The following is a 12,523-nucleotide window of genomic DNA, read 5'->3' on the forward strand; positions in this document are numbered from 1 at the left end:
TTCTCAACCTTCCTAATGCCACGACCCTTTAATAGAGTTCCTCATGTTGTGGTGACCCCCAATTACATTGTTACAAATTGAACATAATTAAAGCATAGTGATTAATCACAAAAACAATATGTAATTATATATGTGTTTTCCGACGGTCTTAGGCGACTCCTGTGAAAGGGTCATTCGACCCCCAAAGGGGTCGCGACCCACAGGTTGAGAACCGCTGTTCTAGATAAAGAGTTTGGTCTTCTTTTTTACAAAGTTATTGATTCATCAAAGGCCCAATTCCCACTCTATTAGGACGATCTTCATCAAGAATATCAATGACAACCTATTTTCTAGATGCTATTTGGTTTTTATCTAATGAGAATCCCCTGCAGCGTTTGACACTCCAAATGAATTGCATTAGAATTATGTTAATCTCATGGCCTTCATGGCATAATGATACCATATTCCCCAGCTCTTCCTCTATGGATACTCTTCCACCCTTGCATTTGTTTCTGCTCTCGTATTTACTGGTGATTCCCGGAATCCAAACTCAATGCTCTTCACTCCCCACTCTCCACAGAATTATCTGGGTAAACCCACCTAACCTCATTACTTTAACCACTTACATATACTTTTTCACCCAGGTTTTAATTTCTAAGACCCCAAACACACACAAATACATTTTAAGAAATATATACCATATACATGCAACACACACTCACATACACACACATACCATACTTACACATATGGACCAATCAAAACAAAGAAATTAATTTCCCAGCTCCGTTCACTACTTCACCTCCCAACCTCTACCTGTTCTTTATTTGTTCCTCTATCTTGATATATGGCGTCGCCTTCTCCCCAATCCTTTCCAACTCAGAACCTTTCTTTCTCACATTCCAGATTGAGAAAACGAAAAACAAACGAACAACTATGTCACATAGATTTTTCATTATGACCTCCCTTCTTTCCATTCTCCAGGCTGGTATTCTGTCCACTCCGTTCCTTACTAGGTTTTTACAACTCCCTGTCCATATTCTTGTGCAGCCCGTCTGTCTCGCCAATGCCAGTATGATCTAAGATGCAGGTCCACCAGTGTCACCACATGACTAAAAATCTGCATAATGCCCTCTCAAGGCCTACAAGGCAAATATGGGGATTTAATCACAACATATAAGTCCCTACGTGAATTTTCCTTACCCTCCTGTCTCTTTTATCTTCCCCTTCTTCTCACACCAAGTTCTGGGCACAGTTAACTACACAGAGTTCCCTGAACAGACAATGCCCCTCGTGACTCTACACATGGGCACACCCTGTTTCCTCCTCTACCTTCTAATAAGCTCCTATTTTCTCTTCAGACTCAGGGTAGGCACCGCCTCACCTATGCAGCCTTCCACCCCCCCCCCCAACTCTGGGTGCGGTTGATTCCTGTACCAACCCCATAGCCTCTCTGCCACAAAAGTACGTACACTTGGAATGTAACTGCCCACTTGTTTGTCCTTGATCTACAAATCTGTAAAGTCCTAGATGGCAAGAGTCCTGGTTATTCTCTGTAGATAGTAGTTACCTAGTGCCTAGAAGAACTCAGCAGGTATTCAATGAGTGACCCCTTAATGCAAGAATAAGCAAATTCTACAAAAAACAATAATGACTATGTTTCTGAGATACTGTGTTCCTAGTTAAGTGAATTTCTAATAGCTGGTAATCAAATAAGCTAACTGAATGTGAATTACATAAATTAATTTCCCCCAAGAACTAACTATTGCAACTCATTTAAAAAAATTAAAAGTCTAAAAGTTATACTGTGAACTCTGTCAAGTTCAAATCTTGACACAATGAACACACACACACACACACACACACACACACAAAATGGTCTTTAAATTTTAACCCAAAAGTCAGAAAGTTCAAAATAAGTGTGACTTAAAAGGCTCTGGGCTGACCACCCACATTCTAAAATCACTGGACATTTTCTGATAAGATTGGGGTTTTCCCCATGTTCTGCTCATTAAAAACATTAAAAAAATAAAGAGTCTTTCGCTGGTTCTATTACTGTAATATGCAAGTTAATGTACCTTCTGTTAGAGTTGCAAAGTAGACATAATGTATGAAATTCAGTTGAAAACAATCTAATGCTTAATGATTTTAAACTCAAACAAACATCACAAAGTAGCTTCTGATTTCCCTAGAGAAACATGAAATTGTATACACTGGAGGTAGTCGAGTTATTTTAATCATTTGTCAGCTTACGAGAGACTCTGTGCCATTATGAAACTAACACGATGTAAAAATTCCCAGTGAGGTTACGCTCATGCCAAAACATAATGTGTGCAATTCATTCACACCTGCAGAATGCAAGTGCACTAATACTGAATAGCGAATAAAATGAAGATGATGACCACCTTTCTCCCCCATTTCCAACTAAACAGATGATTACAGCTGATAAGATACACAGACATATTACCATGGGAAGAAACTTCACAGTAGTGCCCACATAAAGTGATTAAATACATAGTCACATTAGACATATAATTTAAACACACAACAAATCTGAATATTAATGATAACTGTTCTTGGATTACATATGAAATAAGTAAAAACACGTAAGATAGTGCTCTTCTTAGAAGAAAGTAGATTAATATACACATGTTACAAATTTTCAGAAATACTTTTCTTCTTTTTGTTATTTCTGGTATTTTGGTACATGTCAATCAATTTATTGTCAGTTCTCATGCAGAAACACATGATTCATGGATCTGTCTTTAACTTCCTACTCCTATGGCTGCATTTCCAGGACCAAGGTCAGCGGCTGGCACACAACAGACACCCAAAGAAGAAGTAAGGAACCAGTAACACAGTGTTTCACTGCAGCTCTCTCACTGAGATAATCTCTTTCAAATTAAAAACTCCCAAACACATTTCTAATTTTAGGAGAACAAATAAAGTTACTACACCTTCAGAAATACCAGACCAATCATTTTACCCTTTTCTACCTTTACAATGTAACTCAATGGCATTTATCTGCAAAATAAAAGTAGAAATATTTTTATATTAAAAAAGTAGTTAAGACTTTTCTATCTTCTACAATATTAAGGAAATATATAACAGAAAGAAGGACTTTGAAGAATACATAGTAATTTGAAATTGAACATGAAGAATAAAGGTATACTTATATTCTTTGGGCACATCTAAAATACTACCTTAGCACATCAATAAAACTGGACCATGTAGGCATCGAGCTGTTTGGGTTTTTTTTTTTTTTTACTTGTACACTATTCAAAGAAAATGTTATAATTAAGTCAAAATGGTTACAATCAATATCCATGTGACCAATAGTATGGTAACTAAAATAAATACATACACACTTGTATGCCTGCTAAAAAATTCTTCCCCATACTGTCCCAGCATTCACCACTTCTAAAAACATGCCAAGGCAGCACACTGCATTCCCCTAGGTTTCATTGTGGGCTTATAACATCTGAAAAACAGTCTTTAACCTATTTTTAATATACATTTCACAACATATACTCTTTCAATATGTTATTTAAATGTTTATGCATGTAAAGGAATCAGAAAATAGTTAAAGTACGTTATATCATTTTACTGGGCAAAGGAATGGCATTTAACTGAACAGAGACTACATTTATATTTTCACTGATATACTTAACACATATAAAAGGCTCTCATTCAGTCCAATGGGTACCATTTAAAAACTGTAAGAGTGATACCATGAGTCTGGGGATTGAATGAAAACTCGGTGATACGTACCATACTGCGTAACAAATGCTATACAGCTGTTCACGATGATGGGAACATCGTTTTGGCTGAGCTGCTGATCCTGCAAAGCATTTCCATCTGTACCTGCTGCTTTCTCAATTGCAGCATGCCAGACTGTGAAATCCAACTTGGTGTGCCCGTGGATGTACAATGTTCTGTGAAGTTTAAAGAGCATTTCACATTATAGTTTTGCTTAAAAAAATTCTTATGTCTAGACAGATGATCCTTTAAATCCATACACAGGTGATCTTGTCTCACCCAAGAGAAGAAAAATCCTCCATCTTTCACCCCAAATGCCTCTTTTTCCTGCACAGAGGGGAGGCAGTTCTCTGGATTTGTGATCTCACCTCCTTTCATTCCCCAGTCCCTGTCATTCTCTTTCTGAATAAATGAACTGAAACTGTTCTGGTAAGCATCAACAGTGACTTCTATTGGATATATGTGGCTGTATTTTTCAAGATTTTAGAACTGTTTATGATTTCATTTCTTTATAAAAACAAGAGAGAGAGGGGGAAAAAACTCCACCCAATTTGGCTTTGTAGCACAATTCTTTCTGGCTGTTCCTCCTATCTTTTTGGTCAGTTTCTTTTCCAAGCCCACCTACTCCTTTTGAGAATGAAGCTGTAACCTCGGTGAACTCACATGAACTCCAAGGCCTCTCCTGGGACAGTGGTTTCAATCCCCGTATGTAAACTGGTTAACTCCCAAGTCCCTATCTCCAGGCTATAATTTTGTTTTACAAACCAGATCTCTATGTAATCAAAAAAGCAAAAGCTTAAAACATCCCGGCTGGTGTTTCTCAGTGGTTGAGCATTGACGTATGAACCAGGAGGTCAGGGTTTGATTCCCAGTCAGGGCACATGCTGGTGTTGTGGGCTTGATCCCCAGTAGAGGGTGTGCAGGAGGCAGCCAATCCATGATTCCATGATTCTTTCTCATCATTGATGTTTCTATCTCTCTCTCCCTCTCCTTCTTTGAAATATATATATATATATATATATATATATATATATATAAAAGCTTAAAACAGCTGAGTGGGGAATCCAATCACTTCTAGAACTCAAATTTCAAATTTTAGCTCTTGCACTTACTTCCTGTGTGACCTGGGAGAAGGTATCAAGCTTCTTTGGGCCTCAGGTTCATCACTGGCCCAATGAAGGGAATAGCTCCTGCCTCAGCACTAGGTAAATGTGTATTAAGAACTAATAAACCGTAATACCGATATCAATTTTTGGACACTTTCACCGGAATGTGCCACAAGCATCTCAATCCATTCTACCTCCTCACGACAAACTGGTGCTACAATTCTCCATTTATCCCACCAGAAACTTAGGATTAACTGTAGATTTAGTCCCCGCCCCCACCTGTCACTGCCACATGAATTCAGTCACAAAACGCTGTTGGTTCCAGTTCCCTGACACACTCGCTTTGCCCTCTTTGTTCCAATGTGGCCGTATTTCAGGTCTTTATTACTCCTGAGCCGATACAACCCTCTGCATGGAACTCCTTTCCCGGTGTTCCACCGCCCTGGCCCCTGCTCCTTGGGGCTGCCAGAATGACCTTTCTGAAGTGCCAAGCTAATGATGTCACTTCTTGGTCACTGTTTGTCTATAGCTCTGGAATTTTCAAGACTAAAAGGCCTTCATGGTCTGGCCCATAATTCCCTTTCAACTTTGCCATTGCCCTACACTCAAGGCACACTAAACAATCACACTGCCTTATCTTGATAATAAATATTTCCTTCTCTCTGACGGGCCACTCAAAATCTTCCCCAAGGTTTACTCCAGGTGATCCTCCTTGACACTCTCCCTGATAGCCCTCCAACGCTTAGTGGTAACAGGTGCCCCTCTTAATCCTGAGGAGGCCCCCTGCCTGGCATTATACCACCAGCTCCATGTCTGAGAATATTTTAGCTGCTAGATCCAAACATCATGCAGGCGACCAAGGAAAGCATTTCAGTATCTGTTGTCATTAGCAGAGCATCTGACATTTAGTAGGTACATAATAGTTTCAAAGTCCTAACTAGATATAAAAATGGATTTATTTAAGTATATTCACTGATGTATTTAAGTATATTTACACCAAAGTAAAACGATTTAATCTCCATTTCAAACTGTAAGAGGGCTACTTTGGATTCAAACAAAGAGAAAGGCATCAACTGCACAAACTCTGAGTTGCTGTGGTTTGTTGCTGTTGTTCATTTTCAGGGGGAGGGTAATCTTTTACTTCCCTGATAATAGATGGGCCCTAACTTAATTTAAACAGAAAATAAAAGGCCTTTTTTTTTTTCCCCCTTTGGTTTATTTTCTTGAAATGCTCCCCTAAGAAGACAAAAGTTACTGGCACCTCACCACGCTTACATCCACAACTTCTGGACTCGCTGTAACTACAGGTCCTTCAGTAATGTCCGCAGTCTTCATCTCTCGCTTTCTTTATATATTGTTTTTATTTTCCCACATCACTACAGCAGACCTGACCTCCAGGGTTTGTAATTTTGAAGAATTCTGCTACTCTAATATTCCTGACATGCTTTCGCCTTCTCGTTTACCTTGCACATTATCTTGAGCTTGAAAGCATTCTATTGCTCGGTATATTTATCTAAACGAAATCGTATCACTCAGCTAATGTTCCTGAGAAATAGCAAGCCCCTACACTGTTTGACCTAACTAACATCTTGCTAAATTCAGGAGTTTAGGTAAAGAGAAAATTTTACCTTTGTTTATTTTTTTGAGTTTTAATCTCATGATTAAGCTCTAAATTTAACATAAAATATTTAAAACTGTTTGCTTTTAAACACAGTATTTCAATGGGTGAGTATTTCAGCAAGCAGTGAAACATCCAAAATGCAACGGCCCTCCTACAGTACCACTGTAATTCTGACATCCACGGTGAATGTTCCAAACGTCAAACTCCTCTGTAGTAAGAAGAAATCCTATGATGACAGGTTGAGCTGTCTCCTTGGGAACTAGTGAGGGTTAGAACAAATGACAACTCCTGAGTCAACCTGTCAAGGACTGAATCCTTAAATATATCATCTAGTGCAGCGGATGCTTGACATTGAACTGCATCAGTCCAACAACTTTCCTCTCTGATGCTTCTCTAAACTCTGTGCGCACCGAACAAAACATCAAAGGTATTTTCAGCACAAATGCTGGTGGAGTTTGTGACTCCAAGTGTTACCAAACAACCACGCTACCTTTCTGGATAAGAATTCCAAAGAAACATTCATTTATATCTTCAGCATCTGAAAAGTAATTCTGAAGAATTCTAAGTACTGGTATAGAGAGAATTATTCTAATTGGCCACTGCCCAAGCATAAATGTTAAAGGGTACGTCAAAGTCATACAGACAAACATCCCTATATCCTATCACAAATCAAATCAGTTCAGTAAGACCCAGAAACCAAGTGCCAGGATGAATAAAAACAATCTTCTCAAAACTGCAATATAATAACCACAAAGTGTAGGCTATCGTATTCGAGCCTAGTCTACTGACAAGAATCAGAAGTGTCTTCACAAATAACAGAATCAATAAATTTGTATAAAAAATTCTAAAAAGCGAATAACAGACTCCACAAACATGACTGAACAGATAATATCCTAAGCATTAAAAAAAAATAAATAAAAGCACTGAATCTTCTAGTATAACAGCATTTATTTGGTCCACAAATGCTTTCTTTTCCTTTCATTTCTGAGAGAGATTTTTGCTGAGTGGAGTATTTTAGGTTAACAGCTGCTGGTTTTGAGGTGTTGTTTTTGTTTTCTTTTTCTTTCCCTTTTTTTGTGCCAGCAATTTAAAAGATTTCATTACACTACCTTCTGGTTTATACTGTTTCTAACAAGACAGTCTCATCTTTTGTCCTATGTCTAACGTGTATTTTCCTCTGGGACTTTTTTCCTCACACGGGTTTTCTGGAATTTGATTACGATGTGTCTTGATGTGGTCTGCTTTATCATGCCTGAGATATGATGCTTTTAGTACGTGTGGGTTTAGAGTTGTCATCAAATTCAGAAAATGTTTGGTCACATTTCTGCAAAGATTTCTTTTAGCCATCTTTCTCTTCTCTCATTTTCGGATTCCAATTATACTGAGACTGCTTGTTATTATCCCACAGGTCACTGAGGCTCTGGTGATTTTAATCTTATGTCTCTGTGCTTAAATTTGATCATTTCTATTGTCATGCCTTCGTATTTATTAATCTTACAGAGTCCACTCTTATGTCAAGGCAATCTAGTGAAATTTTTTCAGATACCCTATTCTTTGGCTTTATAAATTCCATTTGTTCATTTTTTAGTTACCCATATTGTTTCTTGCTACTGTTTATATTTTCCTTTACATCTTTGAAAATATTTGTAATATATAATATGTAAAAATCACTGCTTAGAGTATTGCTAATTCCATTACCTTTCTCATTTCTGGGTCAATTCCTACGAACTGATTTGCAGCTTTTTCACATTGCTAGTAATTTTAATGATATGCCAGACATTAGGAATGTTAACTGGAGTCAGGATTGTGTTGTCTTCCTTTAGAGATGTTGATGCCTGTGAGAACATCCTGTGCCTGTCTGACCCTGGGCACTGCATTACATGTAGAGCAGCTGATCCTTCAGAGGTCTAAAGCTTAGTTGGGTAGAAATAGAGCAACCTTTACTGCGAGGCTGGCTTGGCCTTTACACTATATAGAGTTACTTTTCTGGGGTCTTTACTAATGCCCTCTGTGTTTAATGAGGGCTGTCTAGCATAGATGGAAGGGATCTCTACACATACCCCAACACTGCCTATGCTCTGGGATTGTTCAACCCACAGCACACTGATGGGAGCTGCCTTCTGGAATTTCACCCTGAAAGTATGCAGATGAGCATGGAGCCGAGATGGCTCATCCTTTTGTTTTTCACGTATCTCATATTTGTATGCTTACATTTTAGTATATAGAAGGGGCTTTGAATTGATTGAAATAAATTTTCAAGCAAATATATACTTTAAAATCCACCTTTTGTTATTCCTGTATTCCCTTTAACAAAACAAAAAGAAAATCACTTTATAATGTAAATTGGAATACTCTTCCTTTTTGCAAAACCTGTGGGGGGTGGTAAGAAAAGAGAATCTCTTGTTTACCTTGGCAACATTCAAATTAAAGCATCTCTTTGAATTAAATCATCAGAAAGTTATAAAAGCAGTCAAGCTGATATTGTGGGCAATCGGCTACTGTTTAATTTGCAATTACATGCACAATTTAGAAACCACTTTAGGATAATTCACCCTCTGGAGTATTGCTAACATAGCTTCCAGAAAACACAACTCAAGGAGGGAAAAATATCACATGGAGTGAGTTGATATGAAATAAGAGCCTTAAACTTAGGTTGTTAATCTCCTGAATTGAGAAAAGTAGTCTGTTTCATAATTTGGAACATATAGATATAATGTGTTTTCCCCAGTAATACTTTCTTTATGTCTGGAATTTGCAAATAAAAGTGAATGCAGTCAGGCTTTAGAACCATTAAATGCTTTATGCTCTACTATAGGCAACCAAGGAATCTTAAAACAAACACACACACACACACACACACACACACACACACACACACACACGCCCTGGTCGGTGTGCTCAATGGCTAGCGTGTCTCACTTCACAGTCAAGGGTATGTACCTGGGTTGCAGTTTGCTACCAGCACCTGCCACCCTCCCACCCGCCATGTATGCAGGAGGCAACCAGTCCATGTGTCTCTCTCACAGGGATGTTTCTCTCTCTCCCTCTCTCCCACCTCCCTTTCATTCTCTTTGAAAAGCAATGAAAAAAATAACCTCAGGTGAGGATTAAAAAAACAGCAAGCCGAAGTGAAAACACACCAGTCTTTTCTCTTTCTGATAACACAGATGAGTTACTCATTCATGTTTACTCTATTTATTGCAGCCAACAACCTTTCAGTAAAAGCTTAATTATAGGTGTGTTTGACAAATGGTTATACAGTTATGAAATGTGAAGATGGTGAACATAGGAGCGTATTTATCAGAAAGGGATATGCAGAAGTGTGGGCTAAAGTGCAGAAATAATTTCTAAATTTTAAGAAAAGGATGTTGTAATCTACTAAACACTGAACTTAAAGTGAATATATAACCTACTGTCCAGGAAAATGCCTTCTGACCTTGTGATCTAGAACAGTCACTGAAAAACAATAGATATTCAGAAACATGATTTTTTTTTTTTTCATACAGCAATTCTGATTGAGGCGTAACAGACAAGCACAGGATCTAGTCCTGGTAACAGCACCAAAGAGCATGCCAGAAACCCCTAAGTGTAATCAAGAAAGCTTTATTTTTCCAAAATAATAATGTTTAAAGTATACAAAGAATGCCCATTAAAGCGACACCATCTGGAACACCTTCTGTTTAGAGCTTTTTAGAGCAAAAATGCTCTGTATGTGGAAAATATTATTGCAATATTTTTCTGTCTAAAGGCATTCATGCTCTGCATATAGAGAAAATGACCGTGAAGATTACAATATATATCTAAATAGTGACTCTATTCAGTGCATGATTATCAATTTATGAACTGTTCCAGTTCAGAGGGTTCTTTCTCCTCCTTGCCTTTAAGGAACATTAATATATTTTATCACTTTAATCAAAGGTAGACAAGGACAAGGGAAAATGTGAAATTAATTCATTAAATTTACTTATGATTTCCTATTCCGGTTCTAGCAGTTACTAGCAAAAAAAAAAAAAAAAAGTTTAAAACTTACAGCTGGTTGGTTTCTCGCTCTTTCAATTATTCACTATCTCTATATGTCATCAACGTGAGTAATTGGAAGTTGTTTTATTTCCTAAAGCCACAATTTTATCTGTCATTGACAAGTCTAACACAATCTACTTTAACACGCGTTATTTCCCAAGGGGCTAATAGATCACAAGAGAGATGAGAGAGAGGGCAGTGCAATGAAATTCTCTTATTTGGACATGACATTAAAACAGCTCTTAAACAATCATGCCTATAATTAATGGGCTTGTTTGAGTGGTGGGAGAGAAGTATATATTCCCTATCTGGCTAATGACACAACCATTCGTAAAGTCACCCAGGCCAAAAGCTCAGGAGTCATCTTACCTCCTAGTTTACAAGGAATTGAACACCATCAGACTGGTGTCTCTCTCAATATCCTACCACCAAATCTAGAAAGCTACCCACATCAAAACCACTCATCAATTCCTGTTCTCCTTCTGTTATAATTGTTCTCTTGTCCTCTCTTATACCTTCCATCTCTCTCTTTTATTTTTTTAAAGAATAGGATCATAAAACTTTAACCAACATAGAATAAGCTGTATTTCTTAAACTATAATTATTAAACATCAGTCTTATCTCTATGGTTTCAAAGACTGGTCGAGACAAAAAAAAAATTCTCTTATGGCCATGTGAGAAAGGATCCATTGGAAGTTGAGGCGAAGGTCACTATATTAGAAATCATTTATCTTCAGACAAATATTTGAATCACAAACTATTTTGAAATTTTGGGTTATGACCAAAGTCTGTACTATCTGGGCCCTTTTCTTTTAAAATTGAAACCATGCATATAAGCATAACCAATGGACATATCACACTCGGGGATAGGGGAGGCCAGGGGATTGTCAAGGGCGGGGGAAAAGAAAAGGAGACATATGTAATACTCTTTGTAATACTTTAAGCAATAAAAAAAAAAAATTGAAACCATCATCACTCAAAATTCAATATGCAAAGTCTGGTGGGCTTTTTTGGTGAAAAGTTGATTTAACTTGTTGGGACTACTATTTGGGGAAAAAAAAAACCCTCTCAGTTCGTAGGTGGCTAACAAATGTATATGTAATCCCATAACAAAACATGGAACACTACTGAATAAGCCTGAACCTTCCTGAATTAAAATTTTTATAAGCCTTCATGCTTGAATTCTAAATTGTTGACTCCTTTGTGTCTCTTTCCCATCCAAATTTAAAGCTGGACAAGCCCAAGCCATCTAAAAACAAATGGCACACACATTCCCTTTCTAAGTCAAATCCCTTCTACTTTGATAATCCTACTAAGCTCCAGTTTCCTTGGCAAACTAACCTCACTAACTGTTTCCGTGTACTCTGTTCCTAACTTGCACCTAACCCGGCTTCTGCTCTCTCACCTCTGCGCTTCTCAAAGTCAGCAGGTGCAGTCGGCACCACTTACTCAGGGAGTATCTGTCCTCATCAGGCAGCACCGGACGCTTCTGACTCTTCCTTCCTTCTTGAAATGCTCTTTTCTAGGTTTTGGACACTCTCTCTTGGTTTCTGGATTCACTCCCTGGGTAAACTAGCTTCATATTCCAGGATAGCTACTCCTCCTGACAACTGCCCCACCTCCAAAATGAGGTGCATTCACCAAGGCTCCACCACGTTACATATAATGACCTGTAAGGCCCTATAGAATCTGGCCCAGGAGTATCTCTGAAATCATTACTTCCCACTCTCCTGTTCATTCAAATCTCCCCAGAAGCTTCCTTGTGGACCCTGAAAATGCCAAGCACAATGCACTAGGGTCTTCAAAATAGCCTTGACCTGATGCCTGGAACATTATGAAGACTGCCGCATGGTTTGCTTCTTCACTTTATGCAGAAGATGCCTACCCTTACCCCTATCTAAAACAGAACACTCTCCATCAGCCACTCTCTCTTCAGTTTGCTTTAAGCCAGTTAAAATTTATGGACACAATAAAGTGTAATTTTCTTTTCTGCTTCTCTTCTGTTCCCCCCATTAGTGTGCATGCTTCATGAAGGCAA

At 38.1% G+C, this 12,523-nt stretch overlaps 1 protein-coding gene across 15 annotated transcripts in view; it reads right to left on the reverse strand.

The window, feature by feature from the left end:
- Positions 1 to 12,523, reverse strand: part of ARAP2 (ArfGAP with RhoGAP domain, ankyrin repeat and PH domain 2) — a 205,291-nt gene that overhangs the window by 96,257 nt on the left and 96,511 nt on the right. For all 15 annotated transcript variants that reach the window (XR_004971294.1, XR_004971293.1, XR_004971298.1 and 12 more), the window contains one exon: positions 3,751 to 3,914. Coding sequence is in view for 11 of the 15 variants with exons in the window: in XM_036330985.1 (XP_036186878.1) it covers positions 3,751 to 3,914 (164 nt within the window). In the remaining 4 variants the exon portion in view is untranslated. The remainder of the gene's footprint in view (positions 1 to 3,750; positions 3,915 to 12,523) is intronic.

The sequence above is a fragment of the Myotis myotis genome, unplaced genomic scaffold (assembly GCF_014108235.1).
Source record: "Myotis myotis isolate mMyoMyo1 unplaced genomic scaffold, mMyoMyo1.p scaffold_m19_p_1, whole genome shotgun sequence".
NCBI lineage: Eukaryota > Metazoa > Chordata > Mammalia > Chiroptera > Vespertilionidae > Myotis > Myotis myotis.